Source organism: Ostrinia nubilalis, chromosome 10 (genome assembly GCF_963855985.1).
Source record: "Ostrinia nubilalis chromosome 10, ilOstNubi1.1, whole genome shotgun sequence".
NCBI classification, from domain to species: domain Eukaryota; kingdom Metazoa; phylum Arthropoda; class Insecta; order Lepidoptera; family Crambidae; genus Ostrinia; species Ostrinia nubilalis.
The window spans coordinates 3520473-3543108 of record NC_087097.1 but is presented as its reverse complement, the minus strand read 5'-3'; the positions used below and the strand labels follow the sequence as shown (position 1 = coordinate 3543108).

Below are 22636 nucleotides of genomic sequence, written 5' to 3'. Positions count from 1 at the left end.
GGTATTTCGATTAATCTATTTGTCTATGGAAAACTATTTATTATTTAAATATGGTAACATTAATACGTGAGTAAAAAAATATATCAAAATGGCGGCCCAAGATGAAGTTGACGTATGTGAAAGTTGGGAGGATATGGACGAAATTGGTGTAAGTTTCCTTTAATTAACGTCGTGTTTGGCGTCTTCTTAATAGAGTGTTCACTCCCAACGTGTTATTCATTGAGGTGTTTTTATGTTTTAGTTGGATCAGAAGATCAAGCTGATGTCCCCGGAGTGCGTGCCTGAGAAAAATCTTAAGGGTTGCAAGGTTACAGTTGAGGATAACGCGTGTATAGGACCCCAGTGCGTAATGCCGGAGCCAGCCATTCGTATATTGAAGCGACCCTCGTCCTCTGGCAGCGGTCAAATGAATGGCGAGAGTCGAGCGCGCCCTGTCAAAACTCTGGAACAAAGACAGAAAGAGTACCAGGAGGCTCGGCTAAGGATACTGGGCGAAGCTCGAAGCCCCGAGGACGTTATTGACGACAAGTAAGACAGTTATTTAATTTACTATCACCTCAAATCTTTTACATAACCAACAACAAGTAGTTAAAATGACAGTTATGTCCATGGACATTTTATTTTATTTTCTGCAGTTTTGTTTTCGTGTAGGTATTAAAAATACTTTTATTATTTCAGCCTAAGTCGGTTACAAGACAAGCTTCAGGCAAATAATCTCAATGACAATCAAAATAGCAGTAATACTAGTGGTAAAAGTAAAAACTGTCAAAATGACAATCCCAAAGGTAAGGAACGTAAGGTCCTAGCACGGTTACCACCAGGCGCCACCCCAGCCGGGGTCTTCCCATCCCCACCTCCGCGAGGAGTACTTGTCATACGTACACCGAGAGGCCCAGACGGCACAAAAGGCTTTGTGCGAAGGTAGCATTACCAAAATATGTTTTACCATACTAATATTACTCACAATTTCAATAAGTTCCATCCAAACAACTTTCCTATGCTGGAAATGTTTGAAATTATATTAAATTATTGTTGTTCATGACTATAATGTATGTATTATGTACCAAATATGTCATATAATTTGTCATTTGTAATAATATAAAAGGCCTACTTTGAAAACAAGAACTCGTATGGCAAAAAAATTGAAATTAGACAATTTTAATTCAATTCTAAAAAAAATGAGGGTTAGGTTAATTATTTGCCTTATGAACCAACAGTGCATGGCAATTATGAGATAAACAGTAATTAGAAATTTACTTATCTTAATTAATTTTCATCAATATAATACTGTTTACCAGACAAGCACTGTTTTACCCCTAAAACACCACACACTGGGCTAATTAACTCTTTAATAATACTATATTACTAAATGACAAGTTACATGGTAAAAACATGGAAATTAGGAGTGCTCATTTCAGGGAACAACCCCATCTATTGTGATACCGTTTGATTACTACATCATTATAGAAGATATTAATCAATGAGTCTTATGAACTGAACACTCAACAAAATTGTATGTACATCAACTAAGTATTATTATGCATAATTTTATTTATTTATGCAGCTGACATAATTTTCTTAGTAATTACCTTTGATGGTTGAAATGACAAATGTGTTGTTGAAACATTGAAAAAATTACTATGAGATAAAATTCATACTATGAATGAATGTGTGCATACAATTATCAATTTCAAATTTTAAACAAAAGGTTTTTATATCCAGTTTTTCTATATTGTATAGTATATTTTTTAGGGTAAGATACTTGCTATTTGTATATTTTTAGCTATATTATTTTATTAAGTTTTTGATGCTGTAACTGCGTCTGTGTGAACAAAGCTCAAGTTGATACCGCGGACAGCATTAAACGTGAGTTCTACACAAATGTGGTATTGGTATCTTGAGTGACTGAGATGTATGTATGGTGATACCGGACAGTTATTTTGACGACAATTATAAATGTTGTCCTATGGTTTTAGGCCATATTTCCTAGTCCTAGTTTATTTTACACTTAAGGCCTGCAACAGTAAGTTAATAAAAGTTAGTTACATGTTAATCTTTGCTGTGGATCATCCACTTTTAATTTTATTCTGTTGTCTTATTCAATGAAGTCCTAATTTCACTGTGATCAGTTTTCGATCAATTGTGATCACTGCTATGTACAATTTAGTGTCAGTATATCAATTAATACTAAATATTGCATTTTAAATCCAATTAATTAATAGTGATTTGATTTACTGTTGTAGCACCCAAATTTTGGGTGCCAAAGCCTAAACATATCAAATAAACATACTTTGTGTCAAAATAACAGTTGGGCTGTGTAAACCAATAAGTAATTAAGTAAGTAAGTTTACATATTGTAACTCTGAGGATTGTGATATAGAATAATCATCTTATTACAAGCCTTATCCGATCTAAAATGTTATAATAGTAAAAATAGTGTTATAATAGTGTTTGAGAATTCTTTGGATACCTGTTATCAGAAGCTAGTGGTTCTGAGGTGACTATATTGTATGTTTAGTAGATTTTATATGAAAATCTTGACCTTTTTATAGGGAAAATAATTTGTTATCTGGAAACTTATGTCACAAATACTTTGTAACCATTTGCCTGTTGCTTAGGGCATGAGAATATATGCATAGAAGTGAAACTCATTAGTTGTCATTTGCTTAATAATTTATACCTACACTAGAATTTTTTTTGTCTTTGGAATAATGGTAGCAGACTAACGACACAATCATGATTGGGTACGCGTATGTGTGCCCTTTTATACGAGCCCTAACTGACCGTTTTTAAAGCGAAGGGCTCGGTAATTTATCGTTCGGTTCGGAGCGCGTTTTCCTTCTATACTTCTTAGTTATCCTCACGAGTAGAGTTAAATTCTTAAAAAACTAATAATTTCCAAGATTGACTTGCAATCACGATGTACCGAGAAACAGGGCTTTAATTCATAATAAGTGGTTATGAGGCATCGAATTAAAAGGGAATAAGTACATTTTGCGATAATTCAAGCTTACAAAATGTTACAGGTCATCTGACCACGCGTTAAAAGTTAAAAAGTACATTCTAGTTTTTTAGATAAATGAGATAGATTTGTAATAGTTTAAAGTTAAAGGCAGGGCTTAAATTAATTGGGAGACAAATAAATTAAGCAAGTAAAATATAAAATTGGACATAGGCGCTACTGGTAATTAGGTATCTATAATGGGATTTGATTTGTGACGAGAAAATATATATTTTTGCATTATGACAGAATGACCCCACGGTTTGATAGTAAGTCTAAATATAAGGTATTTATTTGGTAACAAACAGAGAAAACAAACTAAGATGGTCATTGATAGATAGGTACTAAATTAGGAAATGTTTTTTACTATACTGTGTTGTAAATAAATCGGTTCATACTTTAAGAACAAATTTTAGTGCCAATTAACGTATTTATTGCTTTTGCTAGTTGCCTTTATGTTTGCCTTTTCTTCAAATTGTGAATGGGGGAGCAAAAAATTGTAACAAAGGAGACCAAATGCCTATTGTGGTGTTGAATATGGGTAGGCAATATTACCGTTTGTTACTTTAAAGATGTGACCAAGGAATGTAAAATTCAAAATGTGTTGTCAGTGCCTTTTTTCTGTGATGCGGATCTCGGCACGCGTGCGGATTTAATATACATGCGGGTTGCCGGCATTTCATTATTTCATACATGCTATTATGCGGTCGGGATTGGCTGCGGGCACTCAATACGAAATCTTTGTCCTGCGTGCAACCTGCAGCGTGACTTTACACGCACAAGGACCAGATCCGCATGCGTGCCGAAATCCGCATCACAGGAAAAAGCACTTATGCCCGTTTTCACCATTAATCCATGGACAACATGACAGGAATTTAGTTTTCATAGGGGCCACTTAAGAATTAGGGATTGATGGTGAAAACGGGCACTAGCCCCATATATTACGATGTTGGCACAACAAATTGCGTGTTGCGCAATTATTACCTTTGTGTATTTAATAAAAAGTTCAATTTTGTTTGACCTATAAACACCAATAATATGTACCAAAACGCAAAGTACCCGCAATTTGAGACATTAATCCCAAAACTAACAAGATTAATTATAATGATCAAATTCTGTGTTTTAAAGCGGTTATTGATGAAATATTCACATTATTGGTTTTAATGTGGGACATGTTTAGTTATTACGCTCAAGTTTGGTTTCATAAGATTTAGATATTCAAGTAAATGTTTACCATCAGACTTTGCCTTCTTTACCGTTAGAAGTAGGTTTGTTTTTCTTAATTATTTATTTTAATTGAAAATGCTTCTTACGGTTTTATGTTTTGCCTACCTTATAATAGTTGTAACTTGTAATGCACTAGCAAGTCGGATTTTTAATTCCAGATAAAAAAATATCCACCTTAGTAACTAATATTTCAGTTCCTATTTTAAGTTTTTGTTAACGATTTTTGTCACCGAAAATCAAGAGTGCATTTATTTGTCACGTACATAATAGGTATAGACGCTAAGTAGGTTCTCTAAATAGTTACTAACTTAGGTGTCTTCTTCTAACACTAACTTTGTGAATACAGAAAAAAGAAAAACTAAGATGAGTTCTAGCTTAAAACTCATCGCCACTATTACGTGTATAACTCAATTCGAAGTTTGAAATAATCATGTAATTGGAATTAAAAATCCAACTGAAAGTGCTATCACTTTTGAGATTTGTTATTATTAGGTAACTACTAGTGTTACTGTGTGTGCTTTGGTTTAGTTCTGTATAATCATGTTTTCTTATGGAACCACTCTTCTGTCTACATCGCATCTGTCAGTAGGTACACAGTTGATAGACTGCAGTACCAGTACTGAGGAGACTCAAGTACCTGGAATTTTTGGCAAATCTTATGGCGCAGTCACACTATGCGCGAACTGAACATGCGCGAACACGTCAGCTTACACTCATTCGATTAATTTTGGGTATAGTGTAACTGCGCCATAAAAATATAATCCTTAGAACACTGTTAACTGACACATGATATGCCCCACGCAACTTTACTGTATTTAGAGAGTGTTAGGCTCAGTTTATCGTATTTTTGTAACAATAAAAAACCTAATTGCATATAAATGACACATTTATTTGGATAAGATATGCGAAGTAGTTTCAATGAAAAATACTTACTGAGTGGAAAAAAGAAAGCATGCAAGTACTCTCTCAAGACTTAAAAATCTTCCTTTTAATACTTTTATGTCTGATGTTCCCACTACACTGGCCGATTCATGTAATTCTCTACGTTACTTTTTAAGGAATAGGTATTTTTAGTTTTTAAATTTATATTTTAACCGAAAACTATTAAAATTGTTAAAAATATTTTGCGTTTTAATTTTACAGCTGACACAAACCTTGCCTCAAACATACGCTCTCAAGTAAGGAAGATCTTTCATATGTAATTCTACTCTACTGTAGAGGGCTAGATAGAATGTAACACGAATCGAACCTGCATTCACTGACCGTTGTTCCACTGTGAACCACCAAGACTAGATGAAAATTACTCTTATTAATATTATTGCATTACGAATCGTAACTTCAGATTAAAATCTACAAGATTGTCGCTCTGATAACGTGTCATTAATTGAGCTAGTTATTAGTAAACAAACCAGCCGGAGACCGGTTGCCTCAATTTGCATGTTTGATCAAACATTGGTTCGATAGTCAATGATGAGCGGAAAGCCTTGAGACAAACATTGGTCCATGGAATGTAACGCATAATCTTAAAGGAAACGGGTTTTTAGATTCCTGTTTTAGTTCAAAGTGATACTTTGTGTTGAACGCAAGTGTAGCGGACTAATTTTTAAAATAACCATGGATAATTTGAGTGAAAGGGACAGAGCAGTTTTGAGAAGTATTTTTGATCCAACGGCTACCATAGGGGATGTCGTTGATGATGGCGATAATTTTGAAGAAGAAGTTGGTAAGTGTTTGTTATTTTCGCGGTGATACTACTTATTAGCAAGATATTATTTTTTAGAGTGCAGCTAGGCAGAAAAGTATTTTTTGAATCTACATAAATACCTACAAGTCAACAGTGAATTTATTCGTGTGTGAAATAAGTACGTAAGAAATACCTTATTATAATTTTCTTGTAAGTAGCAATTAAATTACCTACTTTGCAAACTAAAATATTAATTGCGTATAATTTGATCTATCGACTAGGCACTAGCTGAGGCCAAGGTAATTACCCTCCCTCTAGTAGAGTTCGTAGTGTCGTTATTATAATTATTACCTCCTTAAGTAACTTAGTAAGTTTATGAGTATTTTCAGTTACAGCTGTGTCACAAGCAACGAGACCCATTGTTCTCGGATTCAAATGTACGGCTTCTCAGCTTCGGCTACGGTATAGATCGTTTCATCCACGAAGACGCGCCCCACCATTCTTCCGCTAATGTTTGAGTACCTATTATCTGCTATCGGTGCACGCTAAATTATCCATGAGTGCACACGCACACTACAATAATGACGCTCAGATTGCTCGGATCAAGCTCCCCGCGCTTCCCTCGACCAAAAATTGGTGGAGCGCGTCTTCAAGGATGATCACAAGGATCTGTAGCGCGAAAGTTTTTAATCTGTTCAGAGCCAGCCACAGACGAGGTCAAGCAGTCTACAGCGCTGTGCACACAGGGCGTGCAACTAGCAGAGGCAGGGAAGCTGGATGAAGCGCTCCAGCTGCTGAATAAAGCGGTGGAGGCCGCGCCAGCCAGGGCCGCCGCGTATAACGACCGCGCGCAGCTGTTGCGGCTTATGCAGAAGGATGATGGTGAGTCGTCATCAAGTTTACTTTTGTATCTTTGTACAATAATAATAATAAATACTCTTTATTGCACACCAAAGAACAGAACAGAAAGAAAGTAAGTATAAGTTATATTCACGCCAGTATTCACAAACGATGCTTACTTTAGTGAAGCAGCAAATCGAACGCACAGCGTTAAATAGAGCTCTGTGATCGGTTCGTGTGTCACCCTGTGCGTCCATGCGCACTATGAAACCTCATCATAGTAATATTTGTGAAACAAACCTAAAATGCTGGCATTAGTATTTCCCCTATCTTATCTTAGAGCGCTTCTTTCAGTTTCACTATATACGAGTATTGAAGGTTTTACCTACCTAAAATTCGTTAATTGTTTGCAATGAACAAGCAAAGTCCTATTTTATTGAATTCAATATTGCTTGCCTAGCATTTATTTACTCGCAAGACTGGGTAAAATAGAGTAACTTCCCTGGAAACAGAGCAACCTCGTAACTCTGCAAATCTACCCTACACTGGCCACTACTTAATTGCGATTTACATAATTTATATCATCTCTAAAATAGAATAAAGGTCACTTACCTACTTCCATTTTCCCGATAGCTGTGCACTGCAGACTGAGAACTTGCTAACATTTTTCGCTTTTCGTCTTCCAGAAGCGATGGCAGACCTCGACCGCGCGCTTCAACTAACCGAAGGCAGCAAGAGCCGTGCGCGCGCGCTCACGCTTTGTCAGCGCGGCGTGCTTCTACGCAAGCGCGGGCTAGACGACGCAGCGCGCGCAGATTTCGCCGCCGCGGCTGAGTTGGGCAGCGGGTTCGCGAAGAAACAGGTCAGAACGAGACCGTGTTATGGGATGCATCAGGAAAGAATTTAAAACAATTAGGTTTCGAACTAATTTATCTAAAAAAGGTAGCCATAAAATAGGGTGTTACGCGCGCGACGGTCAAATCACAACTGATTTTTGTTGGGTGGGGTAGTCGACACATAAGTCAATTGACGTACTTTTAATTAACTGTCAAAACGCGACTATGTCCAAGCCAATTAAACAACTTATTAACCGTTTCAGACCAAGTAAAATAGTTATTAAATTTTTATTATTATTTAAATTAAGTACTTGGTAAATTATGTTGCTGTCTATGTTTGCAAACTCTATCTTTTTTATTAAAGAAATAAAATATGTGTTTAAATCATTACAGGTAGTGGAACTGAATCCATACGCAGCCCTTTGCAACCAGATGCTGAGTCAAGTGATGAGAGGTGAAAAGGAAATCAAGTTATAAAGTTATTTTTACCACAAATAGTGAGTCTCTTTAAAAGTACCTAATTTTAAGTGGCCATTTGATTTTGATCATGATTTGTCATACAAGACCTATTGATTTGATTGTTTTAGGGCTAATAATGGTCTGTGACTACCCTTAGTCCCCTTATGCCCCTGCATAAGAGTTGCTAATATGTACAGTCGCGGAATGAAAAGGTTCGTCAGTTTTCAAATTGATTCCTTCAACGAATCGCGAGCACATATTACCTTTTGAAACTATGTTACAGAATAATCTCGAGTTAGAGAAAATAATCTTTAACTGTTCGTCAGTAAAGTTCAAAATTATTCAGATCAAAGTTGTTTGACGATTTATCTTGTCAAGAAGATTATTATGATTGATAAACTTAAACCTTCTTGTTGGTTCAACCTGCCATTATTATTTCTATTAAATTAAAAAAAACTACATTTTATAACATTGCAGATGGGATAGAAAAATAAACGAGCAAAACCTTATTCGTTAGCAAACGTCATATTTATTTAAATGTTAGCAGCACTGTTTCTTGCACGGTTATGTTGGCAAGTTTGACTCTTACAGTATCTAGTGCAAGCGAAAACCGACACTAAGATGACGAACCTTTTCATTCCGCGACTGTACCTACTATTATTACAGTATCATCTACTTACCGTGTATAAGGAGATAGGTACCTACTTCCAACGATTAAAATAGATTTAAAAGGAATGTTTGAAAGTATCGAAATAAAACACACAAAATCTAATGGATTAGAAATTTATATTGTTGAGTACAATCGACATTTACATCCGAAAACCCTCAACCAGAGACAATCTCCGGTGCTCCCGCTAAATCTCCCGCCCAAATTGGAAAGTCTCATACATTTCAAAATGACGAATGTAATGCTACAAATCGAAATACTGTACTACACTATAATAATAGAATATGTAATAAAATGTCATAAAAGATCATGTGCAGAAATTTTTATTATAATAAAGAGCTTTGGTAATCAAATTTCCACACACAACCGGTTAAAATTTAAAAGTTATAACCCTAGGAGCGACAGTAAGTTAATGTGATTGAAAGTGCACTTTTGATTATTAAAATAATCTACCCTGGAGAGCTCCTGGACTTGAATTTTGAATGTTCTTCCTTTGGCACAAATGTCGCAGAAAATGCAACGGTTTCGGAATTTACTTGTAAAAGTAGAAGGTAAAAATTTAAAAATATAACTGTTGTAAAATCAGTCATTATAAGAATATTCAGATACTAACTTCCCAAAACGCTCTGGTTCTTGTAATATTTTCTACATTGAGATTACAGTTGGTAGAGATTCATCAAAGATTCTAAATTTTTTAAACTAATTATTCTAAAATATTGTTGGCATTTTGCACTATATTTAGATCTAGAAGCTCTTCAAGGTAGTCCGTGAATGGATGATATATCACAGAGGCAGTTGCAACGTGCCTTAGAATACAATAAATGTGGATACATTCGTAAACTTACAGAAATATAACTATGTATCGATCAAGCTATATCCATTAAATGGGAACTTTTCTGTATCTTCCTTTAGTATATTTTTAAAAGTTACTTAATGTCCTTTATATAGGCATGTCCTAAAGTACTATGGGAAGGACATGAATTTAACGAATGTTGGCCATTACAAATCACGCAATCTCGCAGCATTTGGGTGAATAATAATGGACCAACAAATCGTAATTAATTTGCTACGCCTATTTTTGCATTTCTTTGAGATTTAATTAGAAATAGGATATTGTCACTTGTCTCCTTATCCATAAATAACAATATCCCTCGACGGCATTAAATGACCTAGCCTCAAGTATTGTTTCAGCAGCGTTCTTATAACCCTTACGACCTCAAAGAGACAGAAAAGTTCCCACTGTGGTCGCTTGAATATCAAAACTTAATTGGTGTTGTGTCTTACAGTTTTAAATATCAGCAAACAAAATGCATAAATATATCATTAGGTACTATCGGAGTGATTACTTAATTATATTAAAGGAAAAATGCGTAACCATACTGTTGGTCGGATAAATATATTTTGCATGTTACTATAGTATTGTTATGGCGGTTTATGGCGTAACCGTATATCGGTTTTAATTAATACTTTCGTTTTGGTGGTATTTTATGTAGCAGTTACTGCTTATCAGATTCAGTTCCTGAGGTTAAGGCGCATTATAAGGGATGCACGTCACGTTATGTGACAGTTTTAATTAGTTTATTTGTTTCTTGGGAAGTCTTGGACCTCCAATCGGTCTTTGGGTCTCACTGTGCAGTCACCTCAGAATTCGTTTCTGACAAACAATAAGAAGTTGGTTTTAGTATACACCAGTAATATGCAAAAAGATACATAATATAACGCTGGTGTCTACACAAAATGATTGGTAACCATATCATAATATTCAATAGAATACGTCTAATTATATGGAAAAATATTTACAAATATATTTTGGCACAGGTGAAGGTGCAATCGGCGACAACAAGTCACTGTAAAACTGTCAAATATTTATTAGTAAAATATTTAATAAAAAGTATACTAAGTCCTGTATTAACTACGGGCTTAATCTAACAAAAGTGAATTAGGCCTATACTTGTATGAGACGTATGTAGAACAGAAAACAAGCTAGCTTTGTTGTTGAGAAATAAAGCTGGGTGTAGACTGGGCGCTAAAATGACAGTACTTTAGAGTTGTGGCTCGCAAGTCCGCGGTCTGTCGCCAAAGCGGCCAATGTAGCCTCCGCTTTATAGATCGTACACAATGCTGTAGCAAGCTACAGGTGAGTTTAATGGCAAGAATGAACATCACCCCTTCCTTTTTGGTCGGTAATATTTATGAAAATGATTCCCGTTCGTGTTTTGCTGTAATACATAACTACACTGAGCAAGCCACGAACGTGACATTTTAAACTCATATCGTAACCGACCAGAATAACTTTACGTTCTCGTCTCAGTTTGCAGGCTAATAAAGCAGTAAAACATTTTTGTTTGTCTGATTTTTAGCCTCACGCAATCTCTACATAACATTAATACTGCCAAGTATATACAGACATTATTTTCTATTTTAAATACCAAGATCTAAGCTGTAAACGGTAGATAACAGCTAGGTTAAATATTACTAACCTTTTAATAACATTAAATACTTTGACAATAAACCTACGTTAATAATTTAAATACAATATTATATTAAGTAGTAACATTTTGACTACCAAATGTTAATATACACCTGGCAGTATTATGACAATCGTTTACTTTCTATTATGCACATAGTAGAGACAGTATTTCATTGCAGCGTTCAAAATTTCCGACTGATAAAATTCGTAGAATCAGGTTGAAGTGGCCACACAATATCGTGATGTAAGAATAACCCCAGTAAATGTTGTAAAACGGTGTCAGTCAGCCACTTCATAGCGCATTTGACAAAAACAAATCTCAAATTGAACGCTGCTAACAAAATATCGCCTCTACCCCACGTGACGTCACTCCGCCATTATAGAAGCCTTTCAGAAGGACACATGACTTAGGAAGAGCAACCTAACGCTAATTAATCTATGCTAAATAATATCAAGATACATTACGAACTAATTCTCACTGAACACATACCATACCTAATAATATCAAGCAGTTAGTAGTTTCCTGGTTGATAAGTTGATTAAACGACCGATCTTAACATATTCGAATGCAAAGTTAAGACTAAAAATAAAATTATTATTAATTCACCTCTCATTGACGAAACGGTATCAATCTGATCGTTAGTTCTCATAAGCTTATCCAATAATAATAACATCCCATAAACCATGTCTCCAATGAAAACGCTATGACAGGTAAATTAAGTCTTAACTTTACGGTGACGGTACAGTATTCGGTCACTTCAGCTCACTATGTAAGTTATAGTAGGCGTTAAACTTAAAACATAAATAATATGATTTCAAATTGATCGTAACAGTATTTAAACGTTTTAACGCATTTTTGTATCATGATTTTAGTAAAAGTGAGCCGAGTTACTTATTATAAATCACTAAAATAACTTAAAAAGCACTAAAGCTGATGATTAAAAAGCGCTATATTTATTTACCTCGCAATACTTCTTTAATACTTATTGACAATAATGACCAGTGTTAAAGGAGTTATGTCTATGACTATTTACAAGTGAGATCTTAGCAATAGTGAATATATGGTTAGATACATAGCTACAAGTTTCATAAACTTTTTATTAATTTATTATATGTCTAAACTGACCAAGTCATAGTAAATTAAGGATGTAAAAGGCGTAAGCTAGCAGACTCTAAAAAAACAAGTTATAATATAAACATTTAAACTATCAACGCTCACTAAAGAAATACTGACAACTCTTTTGAGTCAAATATCATAAATAAACACATCTCAAGATAATTACATATAAAATAAAAATACTTTGGAATAAATGCTTGTTTGTTTAAATATCTGCGTGAGCAGGGCTGCATCCCTCATTTTCACTCAGAGCAGCAGTGGTAGATAACATGTAGCCGAAATCACGAAAATATAGATAAGGAACAGCCCTGTTGATTAAAATGTTCATGATAGTGACTCATTAGAGTTGAGTAACGTGCAATTACCTTGATGTTAAGCTTCTCTTAAACAGTGACAACACAAGAATTCTGCATTAGTCATTTTATTTATTTTTATTTCATGTCAGAAATGTTAATGTCCTTTACAAAGGACAAGTCGAGCAGTACAACAAAATAATATTTACTTTTGTCCTATTTGTCAAAATAGCATTCGCATTGTTATTTTGCTATTTTTCTTGTGTTGTTACACCTTTAATACATTATTATCCATAAATATTATGTTAGGCGAATCGTCAAGCGAGAATCTTAGCTGGGTAGAGATCCACGTACAGAATACTGCAGGAGAATCAATATTTTGCTGTCAATTTTTTTTAGAACCAAGGAAATGTTAAAAAAATTTATAAAGCCCCATATCACTATGATTTAAGTGAGTCTCCAGAAGAGATATTTTAGGAATGATTCAAGTCTGATTGGTCTTAGTATTGGAATTCCATCTTGAATTTCAATAACGTTTTGGGCGTATTTTCTATTTATTTCAACATTATTTTTTAAGTAGGTAAACACAGTTTCTCTGCACAGTATTCCGTACGTGAGCATGACTCGGGTTGGTGCATTAAGCGTACGTGGATCTGAACTTTTTTATATCACAAAGGACTTTTTATACTTATAATGATATTGGAAAAATCCTTTCTTTTCTTTTTTTTATTCGTTTTACATTCCCAATCTTCTGGGGCAATGAGCTGTACCTGTTTTATACCCTTTACATTTTAAAGGAGACCAATAGAAATGAATTTTCCTGATTTCTTGGCATATTTTTACATTACATAATTTGTAAAATTATAGAACTTTTTATCAACGTACAACTGTTATTATAGTATTCACAGGTTGCTGTTTACAATTTAAATGTATTTTAACAAGCTCCAACAATCACATAGGATAGAGGATTGAAATCAACACCCTGTATACTGTAATTCTATTTTTATGCGGAACAATTAATACTTTATTAGACCGATATCAAGTGAAATACAGCCCAGGTGGTTCTTAACTGCCCTGTAAATGCCTATCTATCAAAACGTCTCTTGTGATATAAATATGCATTTCTCGTCGCGGGGAGTGCGGGTGGGGGTGCTACATTGTCTCCCTCTCCAGCTGATTTATAATAACGTACATTCAACAGCTCATCAACCTACCGCAAAGTGAAGAATTGTCCAATGGATTATGAACTTTATATCTTGGTTCATACGGTTCAATTTTCAATCATCAATTGAGAAATTGACAGTTTCTTTGTAGTTGAGTAGGGTGATGAGCTGTCAACTGTATATCGCTAGCTCATTTTCAGTAAAATTTTGAATGTTACTTTTAGAAGGCGTCATAGAGCCGTTTATTTGATACAGCTGATTTGATACAGTAACACCTTTATACGATTTTGTAATAAGTGCTACTTCGCAAGAAACTATCTGTCAAATGCGTTGGCGGTCGTTTAACTCTTTTGAGTTAACTTAATAAGTTAGTAAATTTAAATCATAGATACCTCTAAACTTGAGTGTAAACGTTTGCCTTTTTCTTGATTTTACTTATAAATCATGGTTATTTTAGGATACAGAACCTTTTTCAGAGTATTTTACTCTCTATCTTTATTTACTTGTTTAATGAAAATGAGCCAGCTTATTAAAATATTCTTAAATTATTAATTAATACTTAAGCCTAATAAAGAATAGAAATTAGTGCTAATATTTGATCTAGATAGGTATAACGTTAACCGCTGAATACGAAACACTCGACGAACGGAGATCTAGCTAAAAACAACTTATCCTAGCGTAAAATATTCAATAATTTAATTTAATATTACGAAGAGCAACTATTTCATACCCAAAATGCATATACCTACATTAAAAATTAAAACACCTAAATGTCATTTATTACAATTCACTTTAGAATCGAATGCTTTTTCATTTAAAATTCACATTTTAATCTAGTAAGAGTGTAACGACGTTTAAATGTATTTTTTATTAGCGATATTAATAATATTAAGTTAGTAAGGCTATTTTAGTAGACAAACGACAGCGTTTAGCTGTTTAAAACAATTTGTCATCTTATTAGAAAGTGTGGAAAAAGAAAAGAAAATCATAATAAATTAGATAGATACTTTCACTCTTTTTAATATGATAAAATGACAGCAGGCAACCAAACATAACATTTTCTGTTGTTTTTATTGCTTTGGGCAGTGATAATTCTAGTTCAACGAATACATTTAGGTATAGATTAAAAGTATAGGTATTTAAAAATTAAAATATTTTTATAACACATCGTCTAATAAGACCACAACGCGAATCAAAATGAAATTACACACACTCACACATACTAACATCACACACCCTTACACACGAATAGTGAAATAAACGCACATATCCACATGATTAGATCATACATCACAAAATGCAATCACGATATAGCAAAACTATTTCAAAACGTAACAAAATAATAACAATGGACCATAGACAATTAAAACTTAATATGCAGACCGATTGACGAACTGTAAATAATATCTTTGGCCATTGAGGAAAAGGCCAATGTCAACAAATAAACTAATTGATTGCTAACTACAAAATAACGAATGTCGAGATTCTAACAATAATATAAATGAGCTTCAAATAAATTAAGAAAATAAAATAGAAGGTTTTAAGCTCCTTGGAAAACTGGCATCCAAAACGTATCAGTCAGCGCCATCCACACGACACGACATTGATTATTCTATTTACATTAACACTGATATGTGATAGGAGATGAGAAATAACAAAATGAGATGTACACAGCCTCGCAATTCCTGTTAAGTAAACCCCACAGAAATCACGAAGTATTTCGACAAAAGTCGCGAGCCGTATGAGCGATATCGTATTCACTAAGTTAACCGAGTGGCCCCATGATTATGATATATCCTTGACACTAAAATCGAGATAAATCGAGATTCTAAAACAAAAACAAACGAGAAGCTGTCAATAATTAACACACAAATTAGAGAGCTACTAACTTAAAATTACGTGTCAATATTTAATAGTATTGCTTTGCGAAATTCGTTGAGACATTACATTGCAATATTATTGTACACAAACAAATTATTGCGAAAATACATAACCATAATGGAACTAAACTTATTTTAGTCATGTCGTATTGGATGGATATGAAAAGTAAATGTTGAAGAAGAATCTTAGAATTAAAAAGTAAACGGGAATGAGCTTTTTTTTTGTTGTTTTTGTTATCATATGCTCATCGATCCCCATTCATGAGAACACTGGAAATACAGTTCCGAATGAAACGTAGCTTACAGTCGAGAATGAACGAGATAGCGAACGACTGGCGTCGTGAGAGTGACAGAGACAGTCGACAGATGGAGAGATACCCTCGCCTCGGAGCGATGGCAGCGAGTGCTAAGTCAGCTTCTGTAGTGTTGGAAGAGCGGCTCAACCCTGCAAGAAGAAAAGTGGTTTGTATCATTAAATCCTCAAATGTGCTACATTAGAAAAAAATGCTATCTGATGTAGGTACACGTCTGTCATATGATAAATATAGTGAACAGCTGGGCAAGGATGCGTGCCGTAATAAAATCTATGGTTATCGCGTAAAATCTATAAAACGTGACGTGATGTTATCGCGGCGCGCATCTTAGGCCTACAGAAGATGTTTCCGCCCTAAACACATACAACACTTGTAGGTGATTTTCTTTTTTAATTTTTCTGTGCCTAAATAAAAAGTCTAGTTGACGAAATAAATAGTAAAAAGTTTCTCGCACATTACAGAAGTTGTTACATTGTATGTGTAAACAAACAATACCATCCATTATAGGCTCCAGCCATCAGTGTGGAGCAGAATCAGCGCAATAAAAAAATAGCGCAATATTTTGTTGCAATTTCTTACAAAACTTGCGCGCAAAAAGCAAATCTAGTATGTAAATCATCAAACTTCTAACGCTCGTAACTCAGTTCAGACTGAGTTTAGAGGTATACATGTCATAGTAAGTTTGGTTTAGTATACTATTTTGTAATCAAAAAACAAAGTTTGGTCGATGGCCGCGCGAAAAAAAAAGACGCCACCTTCCATACAAAATCTGGCATTGCCATTTGAGACTCCTAGCACTTGTAGTTTCTGAGATTTCGTGATGAGTAAGTTCTTTCCCTTTTATAGATATAAATTCTCACCTCGTCGGTTCAGACGTGCTGCACATACTCGGGGTTGAGGAAGGAGAAGCCCATGAACTCGGTCTGGTCGAGGTTCATCATAAACAGCTTGTCCGTCGGCGTCAGCTCCGTCTTCTCTTGGGTGAACTGCTTGTCGAAGTTCGACACGTCCTTGCGGTGTTTCTGGGTAAATGCAAATAGGAACACGTTATAAACTGTGTATATTCAATTAAGTGAACGGTAGTTTATACAAAAACTATCATTAGTAAACAGGGCCGGATCGACCATGTGGCTTCTTGGGCTTCAGCCCAAGGCCCCGTGGATTCAAGGGGCTCCCAGCTAAGTCAAATCAAAATCAAAAATACGACGATAATGCGAAAGAGGTGCCTGGGCACCTAAGTTGTATTAGCCTAGGGCTCCCTAAACTCGGTCCAGCCCTGTTACTAAATGCTCTGACCTCTTTTCTTTCGCCGAAGCCCAAAATCTACTACGGGTTCTTGGTCAGGAACACTTTGCGAGCGTCTTTCGCTTCATGCAACCAATTTTGAACGCTAAGGACTTACGCTCAAGGATGATAATGACTTACGATCTTAGGCTTGAAAGGCGGCTGCACGTCCCTGGCCTCGATGCGCGACCAGTCGATGCGCTTGAAGAAGGGATGCAAGGGCACATCCTTCTCCTGTTTGCACGCGTTTTTGGGCGCTAATGTCTTACGATCAAGGATGATAGTAACTTACGATCTTATATTTGAATGCTCCTATTATAAGATTTAGGATGACAATGACTTACGATCTTAGGCTTGAAAGGCGGCTGCACGTCTTTCGCTTCGATGCGCTTGAAGAAGGGATGCAAGCGCACGTCCTCCTCCTCTTTGCACGCGTCTTTCTCTTCAAGCGACTTTGGGTGCTAATGCCTTTTGAATAAGGATGACAATGACTTACGATCTTAGGCTTGAAAGGCGGCTGCACGTCCCTGGCCTCGATGCGCGACCAGTCGATGCGCTTGAAGAAGGGATGCAAGCGCACGTTCTTGGTTAGGAACGCTTTGCACGTATCTCTTCATGCGACTTTGAACGCTAATGTCTTACGATCAAGGGTGATAATGACTTACGATCTTAGGCTTGAAAGGCGGCTGCACGTCTTTCGCTTCGATGCACGACCAGTCGATGCGCTTGAAGAAGGGATGTAAGCGCACGTCCTTAGTTAGGAACTTTAAACACTAATGCCTTACGCTCAAGAGTGATAGTGACTTGCGATCATAAGCTTGAAAGGGGGCTGCACTTCCCTGACCTCGATGCGCGACCAGTCGATCCACATCCTCCTTGCTTACGATCTTGGATGATCATGACTTACGATCTTGGTTGATCATGAGACGATCGGGAGGCTTGTGTCTCCCGATCTACGACGATACTTACGATCTTGGGCTTGAAAGGCGGCTGCACGTCTCTGGCCTCGATACGCGACCAGTCGATGCGCTTGAAGAAGGGATGCAAGCGCACGTCCTCCTCGCCGCGCGCGCCGCATCCCAAACGCTTCTGCGGATTCTTGGTCAGGAACGCTTTGCACGCGTCTTTCGCTTCCTGTGGGTACAAATAATTTGGTTATAGCCTGTGAGATCTGTAAAAGAAGTACCTATTCAAATCGGACTGGAAATAGAAAAGCTACAAGTGTTTAATACCTTTGGAATTGCTGAGCGTGACTCACATTACTCGGGCACCTAGCCCCATATAGCTAAATAAAATGGCTACGTGTTGTTCAACGTGACAAATGACGTCACAAGATTTCAAATAAATGGTAAAAAAATATAAAGCAATTTGTAGTGTAGTGGTCTGATGATGAGGGGTAAAGGAATGGGAGAAAAAAATCTCTCCATTTTTAGTTAAATACTATTTGCTTTCCCATTTTTCTTTTTTCAAGCCAAGACAACTAAAATCACTCTACCTTGCTCAAAGTCTTCGGATACGACACGCTGTTATCAGTGATAGCAGCGAACAGTTCCTCCTCATCTTCGCCGTCAAACGGCGGCTGTCCCACAAGCATTTCATACAGCAGCACCCCGTATGCCCACCAGTCGACCGACTTGCCGTACGGCTGGTATAAGATGATCTCTGGCGCGATGTAGTCTGGCGTCCCGCAGAAGGTCTTGGTGGTTTTGTCGCCGTTGATGCCTGGAAAACAAAAGACAATATTTTAATATTTAAATAAAAAATAAATAGTCAATTTAAAAAATGCAATAAAATGTTTCTTAATAATCCTACTAATAATATTATAAATGCGAAAGTTTGTGTGGATGTTTGTTACTCTTTCACGCAAAAACTACTGAACGGATTTTGATGAAACTTTACAGTATTATTGTTTATAACCCAGATTAACATATAGGCTATAATTATGACGATCTGTGACAATCTAAATTTCACGCGAGTGAAGCTGCGGGCAAAAACTAGTATTTACATAAGGTAAAGCAACTGGATGACCAAAACATTGAGACACTGTACACACAGTGCTGTTCAGTGTTACAGTGCTGTTCCGCGTTTCGTGACAGAATTCTGGCAAATAAGAAGAAGCGGCCCAAAAAATTAAAGTTACATTGCCTGCTAGATAAAAAAACCCTGGTAGCACACACTCTTGTTATCAACAGTATTTATTTTTTAATTGGTAACATTGACCTGTATAAAGTTAGAACAGTATTCTAAAAGCGCTGACAGATCTATCTGTCTCTGCCACTCATGCTGCATCTCACATTGCAGAAGAGAGATGGAGTCATTTGAACTTCAAATAACGTGTGCAGGGTACTTGTATTTACCACCGGTATTTATCATGTGACAAGCAAATAAATAAATGAAGTAGCCCCGCAGTTCCTTTAAGCGCTGCTGCGCTACACAGTTCCAGCCATCGCTTCGCTGAGCCATCCTTACCTTCTTTGCACATCCCGAAGTCAGCGATCTTGATGTGGCCGTCTTGGTCGAGCAACACGTTGTCCAGTTTCAGGTCGCGGTACACGATCCCGCGCGAGTGTAGGAAGAACAGTCCGATGGCTATTTCAGCTGCATAAAATCTGTAATAAAAATATTAAACTTAATGCTCTTAACCTACTACCAATTCGCAAATAAAAAACATTTGATTTGATTTAAAAGAATCGGATTTATGAAAAAAAAAAAAAAAAAGATCTTCGTCGCTTAACTCTTGCCAGAGAAAAAGATACACGCGCGTTTAATTTGGATAGTTGTTTCAGCTAAAGGTATTTTTCATTGAGTTCGGTTTCAATAGTAAGGATTTACTTACACGGCAACGGGCTCCTTGAATTTCCCGCACTGCTGAATTTGGAACATAAGATCTCCGCCATTCACGTATTCCATCACAAAGTATAGACGATCCTGGAAAAAATTACCCTTAGATAGACAGAATTAACATTAGAGCAGTAAACGTTTTAGAATACATAAAGCAGAGGGAATATTGTTCCCACCATTTTTCTTAGCCCTATTCCTTTATCTTAAAGCTGAGCTTACTATGCCCGTTTCTCACCATAGTCTGGAAGCACGAGCGCAACTGCACCAAGAAGGGAGAATACTGTTCCCACCATATTTTTAACCTTATCATTATCGCTTTAAGGTTCAAAAATAATGTAAAATCTGTTGCCAAGCATATAGAAAGAAGAAAGAAAAATTATTTATTTGACAACTAAAAAAGTAGTTACAAAAACAATGAAGAGAAAAGAGGAAAAAAAATGTTACCAAAGAGGTCACCCACTCAGTAACATCTTGGCAGTTGACATTTTACTGCCACAAGTGCCAAGACACTGGTTTTCAGTGGGTACCTTGTATGCAGGGGCAAAAAAAATGTAATAAAATAAATCCAAATTAATTAAAATTCACATTAAAATAAAAATTACAATAAAATTTAAAAAAAAATACAATTACTAATTTCAAATAAACATGTCAAAAATATGTAAAAATAAAAATTCACAATAAGAATAAAATTAACGAAAAAACTATACAATTAATTTCAAATAAACATGTCTCATATCTTACCATAGTCTGGAAGCAGGAATGCAACTGCACCAAGAAGGGAGGCTTGGTGCTCAGAGCCAAGACCCGCTTCTCCACCATCGTGCACTCCACGTCGTCGTCCTGGATGATGATGTCCTTCTTCAGGATCTTGATGGCGTAGAGCTCGTCGGTGCCGCGGCGCTCGGCCAGCATTACCTGAGGGAATAGTTGTTATTGGCCTTAAAAATAATCATCATCATTTCAGCCACAGGATATCCACTGCTGAAGATGATTTACAGATCGGCTGATTGGAAGCGGCCTATAATAATAATAATGACATTTATTTCAAACAATTTTACAGTTCATAGTGGTTAGTAGGATATACAGTGTGTCCGGGCATGTAGTGATCAAACTTTAAGGGCGTAATCTATGGACAATTTTATCGGTGAAAATACTTTAAATTTGGGGCTTGACCCATTTCTCGCATATTTACAAGGATTTAAGTTTTTAATTTTAAGTTTTCACCTCTTCCTTCAAAAACAAGTGATAGCGTGGGTAGTTTAACATTAATAAGCAAAAATTTTATATCATGCGATAGCCAATAAAATTATCTATTAGTAGAAGTAGAAAACAGACACAAGTTTCTTACATTTTAAGGGAGTAAGAATGGATTTAATTAGAAATAAACATGATTTTTTTCACATCTTTTTCAGTTTTTTCCCAACACAAGAAAAACCAGGTCGTTAAGGTATGTTTTATTTGCATTGTATTATTAGTATTTGAGCTATTCTACAAAACGAATGTAAATTTATTAGTCTACGTCTATTAGTTTCGACGTAATTGTTGAACAGAGATACCCATTCCCAGCGGTTTCCATAGTAATCGGAATAGGTTGTGTGATTCTTTCAGGCAGTGCATTTTCGCATGTCGCGTGCGCTATGGAAACCGCTGGGAAGGGGTATCTTTGTTCAACAATTACGTCGAAACTAATAGACGTAGACTAATAAATTTACATTCGTTTTGTAGAATAGCTCAAATACTAATAATACAATGCAAATAAAACATACCTTAACGACCTGGTTTTTCTTGAGTTGGGAAATAACTGAAAAAGATGTGAAAAAAATCATGTTTATTTCTAATTAAATCCATTCTTACACCTTTAAAATGTATGAAACTTGTATCTGTTTTCTACTTCTACTAATAGATAATTTTATTGGCTATCGCATGATATAAAATTTTTGCTTATTAATGTTAAACTACCCACGCTATCACTTGTTTTTGAACGAAGAGGTGAAAACTTAAATTTAAAAACTTAAATCCTTGTAAATATGCGAGAAATGGGTCAAGCCCCAAATTTAAAGTATTTTCACCGATAAAATTGTCCATAGATTACGCCCTTAAAGTTTGATCACTACATGCCCGGACACACTGTATATAAGGTGTTATTTTTTGTACTGATCATACTTTACCAACGCATCTAATAAAATCATACAAATACAACCCAAGTGTTTTTAAAAAAAAAATCAGGCTAGTTTTTGTTTTTACTTTTCCTAACAAAAAAAAGATATTATTTTTACAACCATCCTGTCTTCACTCACTGCCTCTCTCTCTTTCTTTACTCATTTCATTCATACGAGTACGAACAATGGCGGCGCGCATTCATTCAACGTTCACACACATAAAGGTTAGATTACACTAAACCTACGTTACCAAAAATTATCACTCGTGAGTATGTACGATGTTACGTCATGTTAATAGGTACTACGCGCTGGGAGAAACAAAATCTAGCTACATAAGTAGGTAAATAAGTGTATTTTCATTAGTGTAATAGCGGGGGACTTTTCCAACGAACCGAGGCGAA

General features: G+C 35.8%; 3 protein-coding genes across 3 annotated transcripts in view; 2 read left to right on the top strand and 1 right to left on the bottom strand.

Moving 5' to 3' along the window:
- Nucleotides 1-88: 88 nt before the first annotated feature.
- Nucleotides 89-5350, top strand: LOC135075689 (SUZ domain-containing protein 1). Its single transcript, XM_063970140.1, has 3 exons — nucleotides 89-148; nucleotides 242-528; nucleotides 679-5350. The coding sequence occupies exons 1-3, from the start codon at nucleotides 89-91 to the stop codon at nucleotides 923-925; spliced, it is 594 nt and encodes a 197-aa protein (XP_063826210.1). The 3' UTR covers nucleotides 926-5350.
- A 335-nt stretch (nucleotides 5351-5685) lies between these two features.
- LOC135075688 (tetratricopeptide repeat protein 36) lies at nucleotides 5686-9024 on the top strand. Its single transcript, XM_063970139.1, has 4 exons — nucleotides 5686-5951; nucleotides 6612-6794; nucleotides 7439-7614; nucleotides 7982-9024. The coding sequence occupies exons 1-4, from the start codon at nucleotides 5843-5845 to the stop codon at nucleotides 8063-8065; spliced, it is 552 nt and encodes a 183-aa protein (XP_063826209.1). The 5' UTR covers nucleotides 5686-5842; the 3' UTR covers nucleotides 8066-9024.
- Nucleotides 9025-14202: 5178 nt separating this feature from the next.
- The window catches only part of LOC135075702 (protein kinase C, brain isozyme), a 269524-nt gene continuing 261090 nt past the window's right edge, over nucleotides 14203-22636 (bottom strand). The window contains exons 8-14 of the mRNA XM_063970159.1: nucleotides 20818-20991; nucleotides 20072-20163; nucleotides 19705-19844; nucleotides 18731-18957; nucleotides 18205-18369; nucleotides 16812-16973; nucleotides 14203-16082 (exon numbers count right to left, since the gene is read on the bottom strand). Coding sequence (XP_063826229.1) covers nucleotides 16821-16973; nucleotides 18205-18369; nucleotides 18731-18957; nucleotides 19705-19844; nucleotides 20072-20163; nucleotides 20818-20991 — 951 coding nt within the window. The 3' untranslated portion in view covers nucleotides 14203-16082; nucleotides 16812-16820. The remainder of the gene's footprint in view (nucleotides 16083-16811; nucleotides 16974-18204; nucleotides 18370-18730; nucleotides 18958-19704; nucleotides 19845-20071; nucleotides 20164-20817; nucleotides 20992-22636) is intronic.